The 23133-nt window shown below is 36.3% G+C and overlaps 1 protein-coding gene across 2 annotated transcripts in view; it reads right to left on the bottom strand.

The window, feature by feature from the left end:
• The window catches only part of ARFGEF1 (ARF guanine nucleotide exchange factor 1), a 92892-nt gene that overhangs the window by 22695 nt on the left and 47064 nt on the right, over nucleotides 1-23133 (bottom strand). Inside the window, exons 7-21 of one of the 2 annotated variants that reach the window (XM_080582414.1) lie at nucleotides 22753-22866; nucleotides 21973-22151; nucleotides 20737-20870; nucleotides 17069-17303; nucleotides 13921-14020; nucleotides 13661-13800; nucleotides 13445-13553; nucleotides 12256-12457; nucleotides 10848-10959; nucleotides 8817-9022; nucleotides 8633-8717; nucleotides 7717-7888; nucleotides 6401-6552; nucleotides 3456-3584; nucleotides 355-513 (exon numbers count right to left, since the gene is read on the bottom strand). In XM_080582414.1, coding sequence (XP_080438540.1) covers nucleotides 355-513; nucleotides 3456-3584; nucleotides 6401-6552; nucleotides 7717-7888; nucleotides 8633-8717; nucleotides 8817-9022; nucleotides 10848-10959; nucleotides 12256-12457; nucleotides 13445-13553; nucleotides 13661-13800; nucleotides 13921-14020; nucleotides 17069-17303; nucleotides 20737-20870; nucleotides 21973-22151; nucleotides 22753-22866 — 2228 coding nt within the window. The remainder of the gene's footprint in view (nucleotides 1-354; nucleotides 514-3455; nucleotides 3585-6400; nucleotides 6553-7716; nucleotides 7889-8632; nucleotides 8718-8816; nucleotides 9023-10847; nucleotides 10960-12255; nucleotides 12458-13444; nucleotides 13554-13660; nucleotides 13801-13920; nucleotides 14021-17068; nucleotides 17304-20736; nucleotides 20871-21972; nucleotides 22152-22752; nucleotides 22867-23133) is intronic. The other variant, XM_080582415.1, reaches the window with a different exon arrangement.

The raw sequence follows: 23133 nt of genomic DNA on the forward strand, positions 1-23133 counted from the left end.
ATAAAAAGTATTTTGAAACAGTAAAAAACAAAAACCTGAAGGCAGATCTTTATTTATATATAAAAATATATATATTCTAAGTACTCAAGGTTAGACAAATATTCCTGTTCTTCCATCTAAAATGGAAAGTAATTTAAATATTACAGCATTAGTCTCTCATAATTTTATTTCTAAACTGGACACATTTTTCTACTTTAATCAGCTGCATAATGAGTTCATTATTCTATATAATCTAAGTACAAAAGTTTATACTTGACAGTTTTCTACAAAACACTATATTTTTGCACAAGTACACAAGTGCATTCAAAAACAGTACCCATTTTCTTACAGTTTAGAAACAAGTGACTTTTGTACCTCATGCCAGGAATTTCCTAAATAGTTTCCATCCGTATGAGCCACTGTGATGAGAGTTTTAATTGTGTCAATATTCTTCTGCTTCATTTCAGTAATACCAGAACTCACTGTAAGTAACGTAAATCTTGCTAATGCTTGGACGTACGCATCTCTTTCAAGCTACAAAAGAGAGGGAACAAAGGAAAAAAAAAAAAAGGTAAGATTTACCTTGTATTTTCTTAGCTCTTGTTTTTAGTAGAATGTGTAATTTTGGCAACTATTATCATCTACTTTTCTCTTCTTAAAACCTAATTTCTAATGCGTTTTACGTAACAGAAATCTCTCCTCCTCCTTTCTGTAGTAAGCTGCACGATAAAGTCAGGCTCCCTCTACTCAGGAACACCAAGTGTAACGTGTGTCAGCACAGAACACATAGGTTCTCAACTTTCTGGGTTTATTTTTCAGGGTCTTTTTTTGGCAAGAGGATGCTGCTTCAGAAGAAGCATAGCTTCTTAGCTAAGCTTTTACTATCCTTATACTGCATCAGAATCTGCTCTCATAATGCTGCCTTAGCAGATTCTCCCAAGTTTCACGATTTTTGGCAACAGAATCCAAATAATATAACTAAAAAGCATGTTTTTCCAATCCCACAAAACTACTCAAAATGTATTTGATTTAACCTACACACTTTGGAGCACCTCAGAAGCTTGTGAGATGACTCATAGGTGTGTGAACAGCAACTGACCTATAATCTAAGCAGATGAAATCGATCAATATGGTACAAAAGTGAGTGTACCACATACAGGCACCTGATTTTTATGAATAGGATATATATAAACACCGAAGGAAAGTTCTCAGGTCTCATATGAACCTATTACAAATGTAGAAACGGGACTACAGTTGAGCTCAAAAGCTAAATTCATTCTCTTGTTGTAAACAGTTGTAAATCAGAGAAACAAATGACAACTATGAAATATATTTAACTGTTTGGATATTTGAGACTTTTGAAATCAAAGACCATTCAGCACATAATAATACCAAATACAAAATATTTTAGAAGAAAAAAAAAACAAACCAAAACTAGAACATCTGTTTCATAGGGAAAACACTAATATCATGACAATGGGCAACAGTACAAGAGATGGATTCCCACAGAGCCACATAGCACAGCTGCCCAACTACTATCACAGGACATGCTGGTAGAGGCACAGCACAAGAAGTACAAGCACAAAAATGGAAGTTTCATGATAAGAGTACCAGCAAGCAGATAAGATTTGGAGTCTACAAAGCGTATATCTTCTGAAAATCGGAAATGTTTTCAGTCCTACCTTACTCCTCTGTTCCATACATATATTTCTCCTTTGAACCCTTTTCTATGCCATCATAAAATAGAAAAACTAAGCAATGCATCCATCAAACCGAAATTAAAACAGATAAGGTAAGCAAACTAAGTACGTAATTTTGATGCACATCTTGTCCCAGACAAGATGTCTTAAAGACAAAACCCAAACTGCGTGACAGTCTAAGATTGAAAGCATAAATAATGAAAACAGAATTTTTAGGTGAGATTTTATTGTAGTCAGAGGTGAGCATGCATAGCTTCAACTATACTGTGTGCTTATGGAATTTTTGTAACACTAAAAGCGTCCATCTCCCTCCATCGTCTCTCAAGGCTTGTAAAGTAATGGTAAATGTTCTGAGACACTGATCTTAACTTCTGTGTGTTTATTCAATGAAACGAAGAAGTTTCCAGCACCAATCAATCACAAGAGAAAAATCTACTTCCAACAGTAACAATCTTTAAGTTAGTAGAAGTACAAATTTGCCAGACTCCTTCAAACCACCACAGTTATCTGGCACCTGAAGTCAGAAAATACTTTGCATCTCATCAGGGCCCTGTGCAATGGAACCAAGTCCTGTACTGCACTGCAATCATCAACAAACCAGTACTGTTAAAATGGCATCAACAAGACAGAATTCCCATAGGAAACCAGGAAGAAATATCAGTTCTGAATTGAAATTCAAAAATAACTAACTAACTAACTACTGTTTCAGCAAACGAGAAATGTTGCTTCTGGAACACCTGTAGTTCAATGAAGTTTGTGCCAAACCAATGGAAAGGTGCAACTGCTTCTGGTACATTCTTGGAGCACGGAAATCTTACAGCAAATGTGTCCTTGCCCTCCCTAGCCTGGGCAGACCCCCGCAGGACTGGGAGATAATCTTTGCAGCTGCTTAAAATGATATTTGCACCAGATCCATGTTTGCAATTTAGAAAAGAAAAAAAAAAAAGAGGAATGTGGATTTCATTGAACAGCTGTAGGCTCCAGGGAAGGCTCTGTTAATCAAATTTTTAAAGTCCTTTCAGTTCAGGAAAATAAAGAAGAAAAAATGAAGCGAAGGAAACTTTACATGATCTCAAAATGGACTTTTTAAGCAGCTGTATCAGAACTCCCAATGCGCCTTACCACATCAGTTATGAAAAATTACCTAATTTGTTGAATTAGAGTGCATGAAGAGAGGTAAGAGAAACATTTGCTATCATAGTTAACAGTTTTTACTTTAAGTTAGTCTTACATGTTGTTTTTTTGTTTGTTTCTAAATGTTTTCAATGTAGACAAGAAATAATACAATGTCAAACACGAATTCTGCTTACTCCTGTCTTCAGTTATCCCTACAAAGCATGGCAGACTAGCACATCTTTCTGTATTTGAGAACAGTATATCAAACAGTTCACAGAGATGCTATTTTACTTACGAAACTGCCTAGAAGGACTTCTTTTATGTAACATCACTTAGTAAAAAAAGCTAAAAAGAAAGTACTCTGACAGAACAGCAGCCACTGGTAGGGAAACAAAAAAAACAGTATATGGGCATGACAGCATTACAACAAAACAGGAAGAAAAACGTTACTTTATTTAAAACGTTCTTGTGAAGTATCACAGAATCATAGAACGATTTGAGTTGGGAGGAACCTTTAAAGATCAACTAGTGCAAGAATGCACAGAAGTGAACAGACTATAGGTACTGATGTGCACAGCTTCAGCAGCAAGGGCTCTTCGAACCACATTAACACTATGCTAGTACATGAAGTATTGTCTCAATTTAATTTTTTTTTTTTACCTGAATGTTGAAAATGCAGGCAATCCTGATAGCACATCGTATACCCTCCAAACAAAGAGATGCAACCTCTGTATCATCGCAGTCTTGTAGACCCACACTGAATGCAGCTAGGAACGGTGTCCATGCCAACTGGAACACATACAAAATTAAAGTTACATTAGCACCTGCAAGTACTTGAAGGGAATAAACATTACAGTTTCAACACCTTGCTGAAACTTAACTTTAGACCTCAACTCATACAATTAACCTTGAAGTTGCCTTTTGCCAAAGGGAACAGTTAGGAGAGACATCAGACAAAGACCAGAAGTAATACAGATAGACAATCCCCACAGAACCACTCTTCCTGTGTCCAAGCAACCCACAAAACCCCCAAATTTATGTTCGTTAGATGTCTGTTGCAGTTTTGGTATGCCCTAGATAACTTTTATCTGTGCTACAGGAATACTTCACACAGCAAGGAATAGAAATAGAGCCAATAATTATGGCAAGCACCGACATGTTCAATTCCACAGTGTATAATACTTTTGATTGTAAAGAAATCTATGTACTTCAATAAGCCAAATTTGTCCTGGTAACACAGGAAGCGAAAAATAAAAAGAGACTCACCACTCTTATATTTGTTGTCCTCAGCCCTCCCTTTTTGCCTCTAAGCCCACTGCTGCTGTTTTCTCCTGCTTTAGGTGGGACTGAGAGTGTATTAGGCTCAGCTAAAAGTTATTGCAGGAGAGTCCTCACACTCTTGTCCTTGGGGTCAAGGCATGCAGAAAAAGCAAGCAGAAGATGCAACGGATCCTGACATAACTACATGTGGTTATGGAGAGGAAATCCCAGGGTATAAAGAAGGAATTTAGAAATAATTACCAGAAGTCACCCTGGATGCAATACAGAATCGATGGCCAGAGCAGGTAGCAATAGATTGCACACTTTATTTCAAATCAAAATGATGTATCACAGAGCTTTGGTTTTGTTTAAGCCAGCAATTCCAACAGCACTACCTCAGAAAACTGTTTAAAAATTCATCAGAACAAAACCCTAGTAGAGTCTTAAAGAATTCAGACAAACTTCCAGATCCAGGACTTAACTTCCTGATGCACATTCCAGAAGTGCTTATTTCTTTTCTTTTTGTCCTTTTTTTAATTTTCATTCCTAATGAAAACAAAACTAATGTGAAATATTGCAAAACTGAAACACTTTCCTCTGTTAAGAGAAATTTAGAGGTCTGTATGATATGCTGTACAACTAGATTTAGGTTGTTATTTATCACAGACTTTTGTCATTAAAGGTGAAAATCAATCTTCTAAACTACGCATTCAATTCTGGGGTGTGCTTAGATGGTTACATAAACTATGTATTTTTGTTCTGATTTAATCATTCAGCAAATCTATCTCTAAATAAACTTATAATGGTAAATTTTACTGTAGCACCAACGGGTGAAGGAAATACCTATAAATTTAAAATGTTTGCTGCAAACTAAATTAAATAGTCTAAATAAACAATGCGGGATTAGATATACATAACATCCATAGCTCTCACTTTTGAGAAGACAGTTCTCACTTCAACATATAACACTGTCATCAGTACGTTAGTTTACGAACATCCTAAAGCAAGAGAACTTCTCTTATCACCTTCACAAAACATGTTTAGGGTGTTAATTTACCCACATGCTTCATATTTAGTTCCTTTGAAAAAAATAAATATGGATTTGGGGAACGTACTTTTCAGATAGTAAAGGGTAGGAATGTTAGAAAGTAACAGGGCTGGTATTTTAAGGGGAAAAAAAAAAATCTCTGAGTATTATAGATGCCTGTACACAAGTTATTTAATTTCAGCCTTTAAGAATACGGTAGAGAAACCACGTACAGCATACCTCTGCTAAGTGATCTCTGAAACCAGATCTTAAACAAGAGCTTCATGCAGCATTATTCTGTACAGAGTACTAACCTACTTTTATTAATATGGTGATACAGAACTTAGAATTTTGCCTCACAGACAATGGTCTTACAGCCACATGCTCATTCCCTCTGTAGCCAGGGCCCAGAGCTCAATCTGACCTCGCAGCACACCATTTTAGGGAGCTATGTGTTTCTTGTAACGGTGATCTTCTGAGAATTTAACTCCACGGAGCAGTTCACAAAGGGGTCATACGAGCACCACTACTGGCACAAGGGCAGCGAATGAGAGCACACGGTGAAAGCACAACAATCTCTTCCAGTGTCTGTTTACCGAAATGAGTTAGTTATGCCAAAGATCATACCCAATAGCATTCTCAGACACAGTAAGCTATCGAACGCACTTTATAACTATGAATAGTAACCATTGGTATGAAAAAGGCATTTGGGTTGCAGATCGCCTTGCACCTACACAATGGTGAGGACAGGTATTTAGAATTAGACAAATTAAAAAAAAAAAACAACAAACAATACCCAAGTATAATACAGGTCTAGCTACTTCTCCCTAAACTAGATGACAACCCTAGACTCCCTGAAATACTCATTTGGAACAGACAACATTAGCCAGAAGAAGCTTATTCTGACAACTGCCACCCCAAAATGCAACGAAGTAATCTCTCCTAGGAGCAGCAGGAGGGACTCAAACTATGAGCCTGAGATTGTTTTGACTACATCTCTATACCTGAAATAAAAATTCTATTATTTCAAGTTCTTAACTGCTCTTTATGCTTTTGTTCCCCCACCTTACTCTTCGTAACTCCCCCGTTATTAAACCATAAAGTTTCCTCTATCAGCACAGAAACTTCTTAAATCCCAGTGTAAGTGAAACCGCAATAGAAGGCTCAAAGTCCATCCTTTCCTGTTGCACGTTAAATAACTTACAAAATAATCAACACACAGCAGATACAAACCTTTGGTAGTATTTTCAAGAAATCCGGTCAGTCAGCATTTTGTATTAAGAAGAAACTAGGTTAAATATCTAAATGTGTAGCTCACCTTAAACATGGGTCTCACATGCTCCAGGTGTGTTGCACTGGTAAATGGTGCCTGGACATGGCTCACTGCCTCCATAAGAGCCTTGGCTGTCTTAGCCATTTGTTCCATTTCCAGATTATACAGCAGTCTTCTCTGTTTTTCACTAGCGACACCTGTAAACACATTTTTTTCCTCTTTACATTTGTGCATCTTTAGCAGCTTCATCTTCAGGAACAATAGAATTTTAAACATTTAAGTGCCATACTTAAACATGGCTTTTTTTTTTGATTTGTCTTTACTTCTGAAATTGTCACAAAACCAAAATATTTCCTTTAGAATACCGACACAATTTAACTTAAGGCAAGCTTATGTACGAAAAGTAACCGAATTTTAATCCTAAATGAAAGCTTAAAGATTTGCACAAAAAGCATTCCTTCTCTATCACCTCAACTAACAACATAAACATCACACCCACGCTAAGCTAAATTCACACTGAATCGAAGCTTCATAGCACAGAAAACAACGTAAGTGGACATACTTTTCCTTAGAGAGAACTACTTTATCACCTTTTCATTTCAGTAATGGAACCTCCATCTTATCAACAAAGAGAAACCGAAGCTGAATACAAGCAGCTTCTTTAAAATTATAATAAAAACACTAGTGGAATAATTATTGAAAATTGCATGGGTACTGTTTTCCAGATGCAACTTTCCTGAACACAACCTGTTCATAAGACTAACCTAGGACTTGCTTAAAGCATACAAATTTGGCTACACTGGGAAAAAGCCAAGTCTCTTAATAGTCTCCATATAACTAGAATGAATAACATCTGAATCTCCACACTGTGAAAAACACAAAAATTTTGTCTGGTATTTGAGAGAGGAAAACATAATTAATTTAAAAAGTGTAGTGAATTAGCGCCCTGTAAATGAAACAACGCAAGATTTTTGAAGAAGCCTGCTTATCTGAAGGGAAATACAATGTTTACTCCAGAAATACAAGGTACAACTACTGTGTTTGTTTTGCACCATGCCTACCAACAATACTGCTATTTAATGAAGTCCTCATATGCACTTCTCTATGTTGCCGGTCAACAGCTAAACCCGTATTTGTATCATCAATGCACTAAAAACCGCAACTTCAGTAGCACAGGGAAGCGAGAATAAACATCTGCGCTTAACACACATTTGAAGGTAGCATCATGCATTTGTGTTAAAAGAAAAAGGATATGAAATTAAAAGTTAGGACTAATTCTGAGTTACGCAAGTCACGCTGGTTTCATTCATCTCTCATTTTAAACAGGAGATAGAGTGCCAGCATTAGCTTCAATTACTTACTTTGCTTACTGGATTTTGTAGGTATTGTTAATTCCTTTGTTTCTTTCATCGAAATCTTCTTTCCAGCTATTTCATTATAGATAGCAGACAAATATTCTTCAGGGAGATCCTTACTGTCATTGATACCTCTGTTCATTTTAATATACTGTTCTTTTGTCATCTTATTTTTAACCTGAAACCCAGAAGGAATCTATTAATATGAACATGAGGCATGTTCATTGCAGTTAAAATGCTGCCTACAAAGCAGCCAAACAGATGAGTAGTTACCATGAAGGATGAACCTGCTGACTCTCAAAAGAAATTTTTATGCAAGACTACACTGACAGATCTACAAAATCAGCCATGGACACTCACAAACATTCAAGTAGGATCTGCAGATTTATTAGCCACATGTTACCAAAAAAAATTAAATTGTTTTGTCACACAGACCAGGCTATTTTAAATATAATTTCAGTGTTCACTATTTTTTCCAGATTTATTTATTTATTTTTACATAAATGATGATGGCTAATTACTACAAGTTTGAAAATTATGCACTGCAAAAGTGAGATTTACTGAAATATGGCTGCGTTATTTTTTCAAACTGTCTGAAATTAGGAGTAGATCTGTGTTAAAATCAATAGGTAAGCAATTATACAAGTTCTGCCTTTGACTGTAAGCTAGAACACTACTTTGAGTGCTGTGTTCAACACAGGGTAGGGAATCAATACCCTATGGCAAGGACTAACCAAGACAACTTAATTCGAGTATCCATGAAAAAGAATACTGTTATTTAAAAGGTGTACAAACTTAAGCTACCATGCTTCTTACATGCATACTGGTGTTAAATCGAACATCAAGCTTTCACAACTACACTGTCACAAAGCCTGAAAGTTAGACATCCATAGAGTACACAAGTATTCTTATAGCAACATACCTGTGGACTGTGAAGATCTGTTGTCAACATGATGATTGAGTAAGCTAAGACATATGCAGTGTCTGCACTAGCAAAAAGAGTTTGCCTGAGTCGAGAAAGAAGAAAAATAACATCAAGTTTAACATACTACAAATTTTACTTATTATTCAGCTTTCTGAAATTCTGAAGATAATGTATGGCTTACCCTTGGTTACATTCTAAGTATCTAGCAGCAAATTTCTCCATTAGGCGATCAATTTTTTGAGCCTCTCCTGGAAGACGAAATCCCTCTAGAAACATACGCAGAGCTGAAACAAAATCCTTTCCTGAAAAGTCGTGTTGGTCTACATATGCATACATGACTTCTTTGTTAAATTTGTCATTGTCTCCCAGGAACTCCCCAACCTGAGTCTAAAATAAGAATAGAAAAGACAAACTAGCACATTTACACTGGGAAAAAGAAAAGTGAATAAGAACACACTCATACTGCCCATGTGTCACAAAAAGAGAGGCTCATACATAGTTGTCCTGGTTCCAGTTAGGACAGAGTTAAGTAGCTCATAGTAGCTGGTAGGGTGCTATGTTTTGGGTTAGGATGAGAAGAGCGCTGATAACATGCTGATGTTTTAATTGTTGCAGAGCAGTGTTTACACCAGGCCAAGGACTTTTCGGCTTCTTGCTCTGTCCTGCCAGCGAGCAGGCTGGGGGTGCAGCAGGAGCTGGGAGGGGACAGACCCAGGACAGCTGACCCAAACTGGCCAAAGGGGTATTCCATACCATCTGACGTCATGCTAAACAATATATAGGGGTGGCTGGCCGGGGTGGGGGGGCCGGCTGCTCGGGAATAGGCTGGGCATCGGTCAGCGGGTGGTGAGCAATTGCATTGTGCATCACTTGTTTTCTTACACATTATTATTGTTAATACTATTATCATTATCACTATTATTATTATTATTGTTATTATTATATTCCTTATATTCCTTATATTATTATATTCCTGTCTTAATAAACTGTCTTTATCTCAACTCACCAGCTTCACCTTCCCGTTTCTCTCCCCCATCCCAGAGAGGGAGGGGGGAGGGTGAGCGAACGGCTGTGTAGTGTTTAGCTGCCAGCCGGGTTAAACCACAACAATAGTTAATGAAGACATACTGCTGCTTCTCCTCTACTCTCCAAAGCGAAGTATTTTGTCCATATATTCCAGTGCTCTCTTACATGCTCTACATGCCTGCTTTTCTCCTCTGATTTTATGTACAATTTTATTCTATTAGATACATTCCACATGTGCAAAAGACAGTTGGTATTAACAGTCAGTGTTCGGTTCCCTGCTGTAATGCTCTTTATAGTTAGGAAACTTACTGTAGGAATGAAAACTACTGAACTACAGTACAAACCTCAAATACCAGCAGGTGATGCCCAAATATATGTAGCTGGTACTCAAATACATCCCACTGATCCCTCTCAATGCAACACAACACACTGAAAAATACCTCGCATTCAGATAAAGGTGTCTATGTATGTAAACTGAGGTTAAAATTTTGTTTTGATGGCTGATTCTACATTCTAATACTGAAATTTGTGACTGCAGCCACAGCTACAAGCATGCACATATGCAAGCCTTTCCCTGGGGAAAAAAAAAAAAAAAAAGAAAAAAAAGGTGGCTGCTCAGCACAATGGTGCACACTGCTGTTCCAGAAAGCTGTCTCTTTCATGACAATACCAATGCAAGATATTTCCACCCTCCTCTGCCAGACACTGCAGGACCCTCCCAAACCCAGCAACAGCTTTTAGCTGTAAATCATATCAAAGAACGAATCTAGATTAAGTAACATTCCATTGGGAGGCAGCAAAAATGCTTTTCATGTTGTAGTGCCACATTACTTTTTAGCTGCCTATTAACTGCAGTTAATTCTAGCAGACCCTTTCTGGACTAAAGTAAATACAGTTTAGTAAACTGCTCCTAGCAACACTAGCAAGCCTTGAGTCAGCTCAAGTAGGTCTGGCTTTTCCTTTACACCCCACTGAACTGCAGGATGCTTATACTACAGGGTACAGCTCTCTCACATATTCTGTTTTAAATTCCTTGACTTCCCAAATTTTGAAAGAGAGAAAAGTTTCCTTTTTTTCCTCATAGTACAAGAACGTTATATGTTTTAAAACACTCTCGTGATTTGCAATTAATATAAAAACATCAGCACAAGCAAAAAAAAAAACATCAGGAAAACAGTTTTCTTACTGAATCTAATCTCTCCTCTTGATGCAAGAACTGAGCAATATCTTCTGGGGTAGTGCCAAGCATTCCTTGTTCCTGCAGGTACTGAATCCCCCTCTTTGGTTTCTTATTGAATCTGTACAATCAAGACCAGGAAAGAATGAGAGTTAACCCTTTTATGTACATGCACAAAACCTTACCTGCTTAATCAAAGAAGATTCAATAGTTTTGGCTGAGATATCAAAAATCTGTATATTAAGTATTTTTCCCTTATCAAGCTATGTATTAGATAGGAATAAGCTACTCCCTTCGGTGATTATTGCCTTCATCATTTGATTTTTTTTCTCTGCAGCCACCTCTTTCTCTTTCCTACACAGCTGCCAGCACAGCATCCAAGCAAGTCTGAGTAAAGACAGCTAAACACTTATCATTTGCTCTGGTACGCAGTTTCTGCTCTTCTCTGATCTAATCAAAACCAACTAGAGTTCCATGTCTACTGCACATTCCTGAACTGTGTATATGTGTATACATATGTATGTAGATACACAAAATATATACAAATATATATATACACACAGAGATAAAAAATAGATAAATATATAATAAATTACACGTTTTAAAGTGTTCTCTCCATGAAGAAAAAAATCCTCCACAAACCCAGCAAATTCTTAGTTTGGAAAGGAATAATTATGCTTTATTGTTTCTTGTTTTAATCTCTATGAACCACTCTAGAAATCCATGAGTTCAGGTCGGACTATACAACCTCAGAGGTCTTTACCAACCTAAATGAGTCTATGAAAGAGGTGCCTGTAAGAATGGAAATGCACTAGACAAGGAACCAAGTAACTGAAAGAAAATGAAACCCTGAAGGACTAAGGCATGTTTGTTCAAGGTCTGAAAACTCTAATACAGAAAACTTTTATTTTTGCTTAGACTGACCTCACTGAAGTGAGGTGACAAGGCTGAAATCACATGGAAGATTCATGTCAGAATCCACTGAGAAATTATACTATCCTACAGTTCAAATTATGAAAAGTTAATGAATTAGGAGGGAGCAATATCTTAAGCTATAGGCACTTCCATCAGCAATGTGTACAGTAAAATAGGTAGTATTCAATTGATCGCATGAGTTCAATGTTCTTTTTATCCAAATACAAAAGTCTTATTTTTAGACAAGCAGGTCTGGAGAAAAAAGAACAAACATTCAGAGTACTCATCTTCTAGCTGTGAGGAATTAGGTTAACACAAAACACTGTTGACAGGCTCCAAAGGGGACACCATTCAGCACTCTTTCACCAGAGGAAGTGCTGTTACATCCAGAGTTTTTTTCCTAACACAAGATGAGTATCTATGAGGAGAAGGAAGAAAAACCCAGGAATCTTCATAGCTCCAAAAGAATCCACCCTCCCATGGGTGATAAAAGGGCACTCACAAGTCAATTCCTTGTTCTATTATTTCCTTTTGTTGCTTTAGGACCTCAAACTGCTCTGGGTTGTCAGTGCCAGACATCTGTGTGCTGTAACTGCCAATTCCTGATGAAGCAGTAGAATCCAAGGAATTTAAGCTTCCATATCTGTTAATTGTCTCAGGGTGTTTGGTTTCATTGCTGTCTTGTTCTGTGGGTTTTTCTTGGCCTATAAATTGGAAAGGATTACATAGATACAAAATACATACAGAGAAAAAGTAAGATCACAGGTTACTCTTCAATTATTTTTGAAATCCTCTCCAAAGGCTTCTGAAAGTTACTAGTTATCTTCAGTGACCTGTTTATTTTTACATAAATATTCTGGTTTTGTTTTGGTTGGGAAAATAACCAAAAAATCACTACAGTATATCAAGGAGGATTCTTTCAGTACATCATGTATCTGAAATTTAAGCCGTAAATTGCAACTATAATTTGTAAGCACTTGGGAAAAAAACAGAACTTAGAAATCTAGTTATAGATCTTTTTATTCTCAAGGCCAATGTTACTTTTGACATGAAGCAAACCACACTAGAAGTTTCTGAAACTGAGCGCCTAAAAGTGTTTATAATCACATAAGCCAACTATCTGGGGCTCTCAGTTCAACAACAGCAGTGCTAACCATGTCTAAATTTCAACTTCCACTTTAAATTGGTACGTCAGATACCAACTCTAAACCCTTAATCTGAAAATTCTGATATAACCTTAAGACTTTTAATCTGAGGTCTGATAGAAACAAGATTAAAGCAAGTAATGATTTAGTTACTTCACTGCTTGCAACATTGATTTATGCATAGCTATCGAATTTCCACTCCCCATCCAGGTTGCTTTAGTTGTAATTTAATCAATATGAAATTAGAAGTGCTTCAAAGTACATTTTATAGTCTCTTTGAAGTTAGAAATGTGTGAAATAACAGCATTTAGTCATTTTCAATGTAGTAGCATTCCAGGGATTCAGACAATTAAGAAAAACAACTTGTTCAAATGACACCAACTGAAAAATACCGAAATTTCTACCCCCCCAAAAATACTAATATTGCACCTCCCCCCAGGGGTTTTGCCAATCTAGAAACTAAAAATATCAAAATACTGGAGAAATGCACTAAATTCCTGCAGCATCTCTTTACTAAAACTATAAGAAGGGCATCTCATATCTTACCAAGTGTTGTCTGAGAATTGGGATTTACGTACTGATCCTTACTCCACTCCACCATACACTTCAGGATTGATACTAAGCATTCCAATCCTTTCTTTCTCAAGCTTAATTCCTAGAATAGATTTCAAAAGAAATACATTAGTGGACTGAAGAGTTTAGTCCTAACTTATCATTCCAAGGAACATGAAATTTCATGAAGTTTGACAGAATTTCTTGTACCTGAACATTGGACATGCCAAGCTCTTGGCTTCCCCTTCCTTGAGCAATCTTAGAAAGGTCATTAACCAGCCTTTCAAATATGTTTGCAGCATTTAAATCACAATCATAGTTCACGTAGATGTCCACTACACTCTGGGCATCTATAAACAAAGTGACATTGTCAACCTTGGAATAAAAACTACATAGCTCATTGAAAGGCAAATACAGTTTTGTTCTTCAGCATAAAAATGTAAAAATCAGAACCAAGCAGCCCTTAGTACCTGCACATATCCGTGTCAGAGTTTGTATAACCATCCATTTATGATCAAATGAGCTAGTAGAGGTTTCCAAGATATACAGGAAAATTTCTTTGAAGAATACCTATGAAATATTCCAGGAAGAGGAAAAAAAAATCTATTACAAACATCATAATGAAATTTGACAGCTACCATTCTGATGCATATAATTCTGAAAGCATACAGATAATATGGAAGAAGCATTCTAGATGTACAGGAGAGAGGGGAAAAAGCGGAAAGGTAGAAAAACAACTTATGTTTGACATGTTGAAATTAGGACTTCAAATCAGTACTTACATACCAGTGCTGTGAAATCCTGAATGTCAATTTAACAAGAATTCTACACTGCTCTTAGAGTTCAGTATCATTTGAGGTTTGGAAAGAAGAGATTATTACCTTACCACAGAAGACTTTCCCTACAAGATGATGACATGGCACACATGTAACAAACAGCACATTATGCCAATTTAAAGTATCGGTATCATTAGAACGGGAAACATCTTGACACAGAATAATTGCTCTACAGTATCACATTGTTGTAAGATGAGCACTGGTCAGGCACAGCATAAAAAATGCAGCACGTCCATTAACAGGATGACCATTTTCCAAAATGGACAGTAGTTTTTCCTGAAATTGCTTCAGCGCAGATGCTTTCTGTTCAGAACAGTGACTATTTTACCCTCTCTTAATTGGTTCCTCACCAGATACAGTAGTATCATAGCCTGCATATTTCAGCTGAGCATGCTTCGCAGCTACAGCAGGCTTTTTCTCTTGCTTCTTCCCTAAGCGGTGGCAACAGCTGTGAGAGCATATGAACTCAAAATGTGAACTACTAGATGGTGTTACATCACCATCCCATGCAGCGTTACATCACTGCTCTGCACCTCTGAGAGCTCACCTCTCCGCAGCCAGTTGTGGCTACCAAATCTATCAACGTGTTTCTTCTAGAATGGTGTCAACAGTCCCATGCCTTCAAGATCCTGTTCTCTGAGAGCAGCACACATACATCCAAATACGTAACTACCCTTACTCTTAATATTAGATATTCCCTTATATGACAGATTTTTTACAGAGATTTCATGCTATTAGACAGGTAGAGATAAGTACAAGGCTAATTTTGCTTTGACACGTTTGGGGAAAACTGGCAGCACTGATTTTCAAACATGTCTGACGGTAAGTATACTGCCCCCAGCAAAATGCACTAGCAAAATTTACATTTTGTTGGCCCCCTTAGAGGAAAAACATGCATGCAGTGCAATCCCAGTTAGTTTTTTAATAAGGATCCCTACAAAACACAAGGAGTTCAACACACAGCGTATCAAAGACTAATTTAAGTGGAATATAATTTCAAGAGCTTAAAGACACTCAGAGTACTGATTTTAGCCACAACTTTATGGAATCCAACAGAGGAAGACAAAACTTTATTAAAGATCATGCTATAAGCAATGAGTTACATTTTTACTTATCTAGTTAGTTTGAAAGAAAGTAATGCTATAAACCCTGTAGAATCAGGAAGACTGTATTTTTCTTGTAGAGAGTTTTTAAAAAATCACTGATGAAGCAGAGAAAAACATTTCAAGTATAAAAACTAAACCCAAATCTTTAAGCTGCAAGGGAAATTAGCTGCATGGGCTGCATACTACAATGACACTTTAAATCTCTATGCTTCCTTTACAGACTTCTTGCTTTTGGTATCGACTTTGGACAAGAGTATCTTAGGATGAACAATTTCTCCCAGCAGTACTAATTACGTATATTTAAGTATTTAAAAACAGTATGTAGCACTTATTGCAAATAATGTTGAGTCGACACTTTATTTCTAGCATATCATAACATTAAACCAGAAAAGAGCTCATTATTTAGTTTGGTCAACTGAAAATAGAGAAGTGATAGCTTATTTACTGTTGCTGAAAAATGGTAATGTTAAATACAGTCAAGTGACACCTGAAATTCATTGACATCTACGGCTGGATTTGCATGAAAACCTTTAAGCATAAAAGTGGGGGGAAGGGAAAGTATGTCAGAGTTAGCCCATACATTACTGCAAATATATCCAGTGACCGATTTAAGAAATACAGTTACAAAATAATTCAGGTAAGACCCACTATTTTAACTGTCAGAGGACAGCATTAGCTGAAAACGTATGTCAAAAGACCACGTGAGGGTCACTTGCAACAGAATCTGAAATTATATTTTAAAATATGCCAAGAATTTCTTAAACAGATGAAGAATACTGCCTCAATCCCAAAATATATAGATTTTGCATATTGTAAATCAGAGCATATGGCTCTCCTTACAGCTCCAAGACAAAAACTGAATGTGAAGATATCTACTTGTCTACCCACATCTTCCGAATAACCTTTAGGATCAGCAGCTGAAAGAAGAGGAATTCTTTTTTCACAACCAGGAAAAAGAATAAGTTTCTTTAAACTGCTGTCCCGTGTACTTTGTAATAGATAATTAGTAACATCAAACTTATGAAAATTAGGTTCCTCCTCTGAAGCTACCATGACATCAACTCATACAATGACATCCATGAAAGAAGAAATCCCTGAAATCAAGGTCCTGTAACAAAAACATTATCAACACTCCCAACATCTTTTCACACTTCACTTCCACACTTTGATCTGTACAAATCTTACAGGCAATCTGCAAATCAAAGCACGTTTTGCACAGTAAAAATTACTACTTTATGTAAATGTCTACTATTAAGTGATGAAATGGCCTACTTCTTTTTAGAGACTTCATTTTATGTTTTAGTTAAAATATGGTGGATTTTATTTCTTTTGAACAACCCTCCCTACAAAAGTTTTCCCATTACTTTCCACTTCACCAATGAACTTGTCACTGCCTCAAGTGTCACTTCTGATGTTACAGAGCAAATCTTATTTAATCTGTAAGTGTATCAAAGGGAATGCTGCTGGTTTACTCAAACGGGGTTTCAAGGGCATTTCACCCATTGCCACTGGATGAGAAAGAGCTTCTGTGCATGGGTAGATCTGGCAAGCCTTATGCATAAGCTGAGATTCAGGAAGAAAAACAAATTTCTCTGAGCAAGACATATCAATATAGACGGATGCCAACTTAACACCCCTCCCCCCCCCCTTTAAAATTAGAAAGTCATGTAACATACCTCAATCTGCATCTTTAGATGAGTCTTGAAGTTTGAGAGGAGGGTAAGAAATATGGAAAGTGAAAGTTCAAAAACTTCTGGAACCGATGAGACTCCATTTTTTGACAGTGCAACACAAAGATACTGCTTAATAGCATTAATGAACATCTCATTTGTCCTGAAGACAGGTCCTGCATTTTGCAGAATGGACAGAAGCAACTGCAATGAAAGAATCTTTGATCGCAGTTCATGAGATCTGGAAAAAAATAACATAGCGTACATCAGCCCAAGGTAAATCATAAAACAAACAAACAAACATTCTTTTGAGAAATCAATACACCACAATGACTTTTTATGTGGGACACTCATGAAATACGAATTTTTTAAAAAAAGGCATAGAAAGAGTCATGAAAAGATGATTTTTTTTTTTTTCGGTTAAGCTGGTGACCCTTCAGCCAAGAGGGTGGACAAGAATAACCTTTTCCAGTTACTGTTTCCTACCACTACTACCAAGCCCCTCTTCTGTAGCACAGCACACCTATTAACAGTGACAACAGCAGGCAACGTTGTCCTTTCTTAGTCAAAGGATGAAGGGAGTACTTTTTTTCCCCCCTTTTAATAGAGTTTGGAAGATCCCATATAAAAGATCCATCCTATCTACAGAATCCTGAGTACTGAAAGATGAGAAGTGACTTTAGAAATTCATTCTCCTCCTTTATTTTCACCAGCATGGGAAGAGAGCTGAAGGACAATAAAGACAACAGCTGTAACTGCCTGACCTACTTCCTCCCAGCACTGACATCTCTTTCCTCTAAATGTGGTATTTTACATTATGTATCAGTCACTGGCCCCATCCCACTCCAAGAGCAGCTAGGATGCATAACGTGCCTATTTTAAGTCTGGCATTAGCAAAATCAGGCAACTGTAGTGTAGTCAAGAGCTCCACGGTAACACCATGCTTCATTACAAACTGAAAAAAAGCTAGATTTCGTGTCAGAACAGAGCTACTATTTATGGTAAAAACAACAAAAAACATGTAGAGGACGGAAATCTGTATCTATGAAAATATAATGCAATTTAAATAGCATTCTGGGAGAAAGTTTTCTTTCCTCAGACTCCCAAAGCTCCTTCCCACTTCTGATCATCTCAAAAAAAGTATAGACAGAAATGGTTTTCCCAACAAGACAGCCCAGCTTTTGTTGAACAACCACCCACTGACAGAGGACAGTTATGAAACGTGAGGAACAATGAAAGGACATTTTTCAAATAGTACAGCCCAGATATGGTAAGGATCTCTTCTCGCCACACGTCACACACACAATACTTCGTTATTTGCTGTATTCTGCAAAAATACCAGCTTAATTAAAAAGGCTAAAATAAAAGTTCAAATTCATAACAAATATCTTATGAATAAACTCGATGGTTCCTGCACACTGGCAAACAAAGTGGGCTGGAAAAACAATCACTTTGCCACCATTTCAAACTCCTAAAATATAATCCCAAACTTAAACTTCTTGTCTGAAGACACTTCAGAGTAGCCAGTCAAAGTAAGTGAGGAACTTGCTCCTCCCGTTCCTCCTAATGACCCCAGAGTCGAAGTAAAAGCCCCAAAACAGCTCTCAGTATTTCTTCACAAAAATGCCTGTCTTCAGGCACTGCACAACTGCATATTGCCATATATAACACTCTCCTTTGATGCAAAAAGGTTTTATTTTTGTGTGACATTGCATTAATAGTACAGACAGCACACAACCATGCCTTGCTTTGCTATTAATTCTAAGAATTTAAGTAGAAAGAGAATTTAAAATGTAAATGAAATATTAAATATTGACCGTTTCCAGCAAGTGGCAACTTATAACCCAAGTCTTAATTTGTTGGCCTTATCAGTTCTGTTGGGATGTTTAAACCCACTTAACTTAAAACAAGTTTAAGGACTGAAATCTAATACACAAAACTTCATGAAAATTTCCCCCATCTTATTTTATTGTAGGGAAAAAGGAGACAACGACATCAAGCAAGTTCCCAAGGAGCTCAATCTTGATCTCAACTCTCAGCCTTTTGCTTTTGCACTAAAGTTCCATGTCCAATTAAATAAAATCTTAAAATATTTTCGTTAAACACTTCATGGCTAATTTCACTGTCAAGAGGCAGACTTTTTTTTTTTTTTAAAAAAGAAAAGTTCTGTAGATATCCTATGCCTCCTTTTCCAATTACAGCATCTTTGTAATAGTTCAAAAAAAACATCAATGCCTCAGAAGCACAGCAAAATTCTAGACGCTTCTCCAACACAGGACATCTTTGAATGTCTTTGCAGATAATTCCTGTTGTCCTAAACATCATTTCCTCCATTTTGTTCTAGATGGAGAGCATAATCACGTCTATTATGAACATCAAGATTCCACGGATTCAGATGAGATGCTCCAAGTACCTTATTAGCTATTGCTGCCCTTCCAGGGAGAGCTAATCCATTAAAGCCTTTAATATCTGGACATTCTTAGTGTCAGAGAACTGACTAAACCCACAGGATTTTCATGGCACTTCCTGGAAGACAAATTCTCTAATGATAGTGAGGAAAAACCTCACGTTTCAATCTTCGCTCCTGAACGTCCTGACTTTCCACAGTGCATCAGTAGATAACAGTTTGAAAAAGGTTCTAGACTGACCCTTTAAAATCCTTTCTACTGTATTATATTTTTCAGGTTACTAAACCACATTGATATTGGTGATTAAGCTAAGCTGTCCTAAAGTTACCTAATTTAGAAGTTAGACCCTGGAACAGTAAACATGACTTTATTTTAAAGGATTTTGGGCCTTTCATCACTGCTCATCTCACAGTTTTAGTATCTTCGGAACAAAAAAGGAATCTTCTTGAAAATTATTAGTAAGTTTTTCTAATGTGCAGAACAAAAGAGGCATATGGATTCCATACCACATCAGAAAAGCAAAGTTCATTTCCACCAGACACTATAATACTGGCACCCAACCACAGAGGAAAATATATATATATATATATATTTTTGTTTGTTTGTTTGTTTGTTTAGCAGCAAACAATTCTCTAAGCCAAACTGAAAACAGAGTATCTTAACTCAAAGGGCAAGATTTTCAAACCAGGTAGATACAGACTTCATTTGCAAAACATTTGTGTTTTGGTTAAGGCAGCTGCCAAGTGTCCAGCCTGAGCTAGAGAACAGAACAGACCACACCACCAACTTGTCATAACCAGTACCAGTTGAATGCAAAGAGATTTTATTAAGATGAAGTACAGCTGGGTACATGTACTGGATAGCCAACATGTAAGAGAAAAGAACTTGCGGAGCATAAGTGACTATGGTTATAAACATATGTATTACCTAAAAGCAGAGTAATGATAGCTGAGACCTAAACCAACTTGAGACCTTCTTTACAGACCCTGCTGAAAATCATTATACAGAGGAACTAGGAAGAACACGATGTACTTACAGGCAGTGAAGGCATTATTAAGAAACTTCTAGAGAACAGATGGGTAATAGCAGATGCTTTCATTTCGCATACAAAAAATGTATTAGAACACAGAAAGTACCTTTTCAAAGTTTCTTTAACCATACTATTATTCTCTCAATAACTGGGGAGCCTCAAAAACATTTAAAATAATTTATTTTTATTTTCAAATTTAACAAAGGTTTATTATGAGAATTCTTAATTCTACTTACTTTGGATCTGGCGGTCCATCTGACAGGGGCTTCATGGAAAGTTTACACAGTGACCTGAATACAAGGAAGGCATCCTTTTGTAAAATGTGGGAAAACTTAGCACCAGGTGTAGGTCCTGAAGAATTTCCAGATTCCTAAAGAAGTTAACATATTTCAGTATTCCATTTTGCATTAGCAGGGTGTGTAGGGAAATCCCCACCTCCTAGCAACAAGAAGTTAAGATATTATACAAATATAACCAGTTCACTATAGATTTATGGTCTCAAGACTAAATTAAAACAGAAAAGAATTCTGCAGTCCAGTTAAAATGAATAAACTCCCTAATAAAATTTCCTATCTTGATAAAAATACAGAATTACATTAAGACTGTCATGAAGCTTTAAGGGTCAAGTTTAAATAAGACAACTTGCAAGGGAACTGCCTTCAGTCATTTTCAGTAGATAACTAGTTTAAGAAAAATGACTGACATTCCAATAGAATGCAAGCAGTTACATATCTGTGGCAACATACATCTGGCAATACTATTGTATGATATATTGCTCTAAGTTCATGCCATTTGGTATCGCTGTTCCTTACATCAGCAAAATGCTTATGTTAATCTTACACTCATATGGCATGCGTGACTGTTGCTTTTCAAGCTTGCAATCTATTATTCCCAAACATAGTTATTCAGTACTTTGATAGCAGAGACCCTCCATCAGTTGATACTGTGCATATGCTGTTATCTGATACCACAGAAGTAGTGTGTTCTCATTTCTTTTTTCTTAATGGAAATCAAACCTTATCAGACAAAGCTTTTTATCCAGAATCATAGCAGTACAGCATGCTATGGGCTTGAAAATTATATTTATCATGTGAAAAAAAGCATGTGAAAATTATACAAGTATGTCTATAACAGGTTACACTCTTTACTAAATGTGTATTTGAATGCTAGTTTTATTGTTTCTTAGGAGCGTCTTGAAAAACCTAAGAGTTCTCTAATCTTGAAACACTTCTAACACTGCAGCTAAAAATATGGTAGTCAGGAGAAAAAAAAAAGCCATCACATACAAATATTTATTTAAAAAAAATAAATTTATATATTGCACTAAAATAAAATAATGTTTAGAACACCACAATACTTGAACTCATCTGAGTAACTTATTTTACGGACTTATATCAAACATTCTCTGCGCAAGTGTTGTGCAATTCTTAAAATATTTTACTCTTTTTCAGTATTTCCTAATTTATACCTGCCTGTACCTGAGTATCATTGGAAGAGACAGATAATCTGTCATCTGGTAAAGATGGTGTATAAGCAACAGAAATTGGAGTCCCTGGAATTCCATTTGCCTGAATGTTTTCACTGTCACTGCCGTCCTCTAATGTTACAATCGTGCCATCACCACTTGCACTTTCAGCGGTCCCTTCTATATCTAGCAGAAAGAAAACAAAATTATAACAAGGGTTAAGTAAGAGTGCAAGGTAAAAAGAGCTTAAATCAAATGTTTAAATACAAAAACTAGCAGAAGCAAAAGTATCATAAGGAGGAGCTGAAGGTGGAATTTATATGGTTTTATATAACTAAAAAAGATCTAAATAATGAAAATTATGATCAAAAACAACTCAGAACTTTACATTGCCAGGTTCACTATTCTAACAAGTTTCCTACAAGTATGAGGAAAGAAAAAGTCACAGATTATATATATACAATTCTCAACAAACTCAAAATTTAATGCTTCACTGCTACTACAAAGACGGGCCCATTTTTGAAGAGATTATGCAGGAACAAAATAGAAAAATAAAACAAGCTAGATTTTTTTTTTAAACAACATTCGTCTTCAGTATAGAAAGTGTAAATTAATGCATGAAATCTTGCCCATTTTATTGCTAAATAACACCCAGCTAAGGTCAGACAACTGAAAGTATTTTCTTCAGCATATAAATATTATATAAACAATGATGTATTTTAAATATTCATGTTAAAATGATCTTTAATGTCAAGATTCATACTGCAGTCATATATTAATATAATACCTCCAGCTACTATGTTCACCATTTCTTGTACAATACTTTCCACAATTTCTTGCGCCTTCTCTTCACAATCATTGCTTTCACCATCATACGTTCCTCCATCAGCTTTAGAAAGATCTTAAAAAAAAATGAAATACTGAGAAATTAATAAATTAAGGAAATATTTTACTTGCATTTAATACTTAAAAATTCAATTACAAATCTACTAATAGAAGAGTATACATTAAAAATACAACAACATAGTGTCTGGATGTTTTGAAAACAATATTTGTAGAGCACAAACATTCCAATGTTTAACTTGTAAATGGTAATTAATACACAGGCCTATGCCAACAAAAGACAAATACATCCATTTTGTATTTTTACCTACATTAAACACCAAAA

The sequence above is a fragment of the Anser brachyrhynchus genome (genome assembly GCF_964034855.1).
Source record: "Anser brachyrhynchus genome assembly, chromosome: 2".
NCBI classification, from domain to species: Eukaryota; Metazoa; Chordata; class Aves; order Anseriformes; family Anatidae; genus Anser; species Anser brachyrhynchus.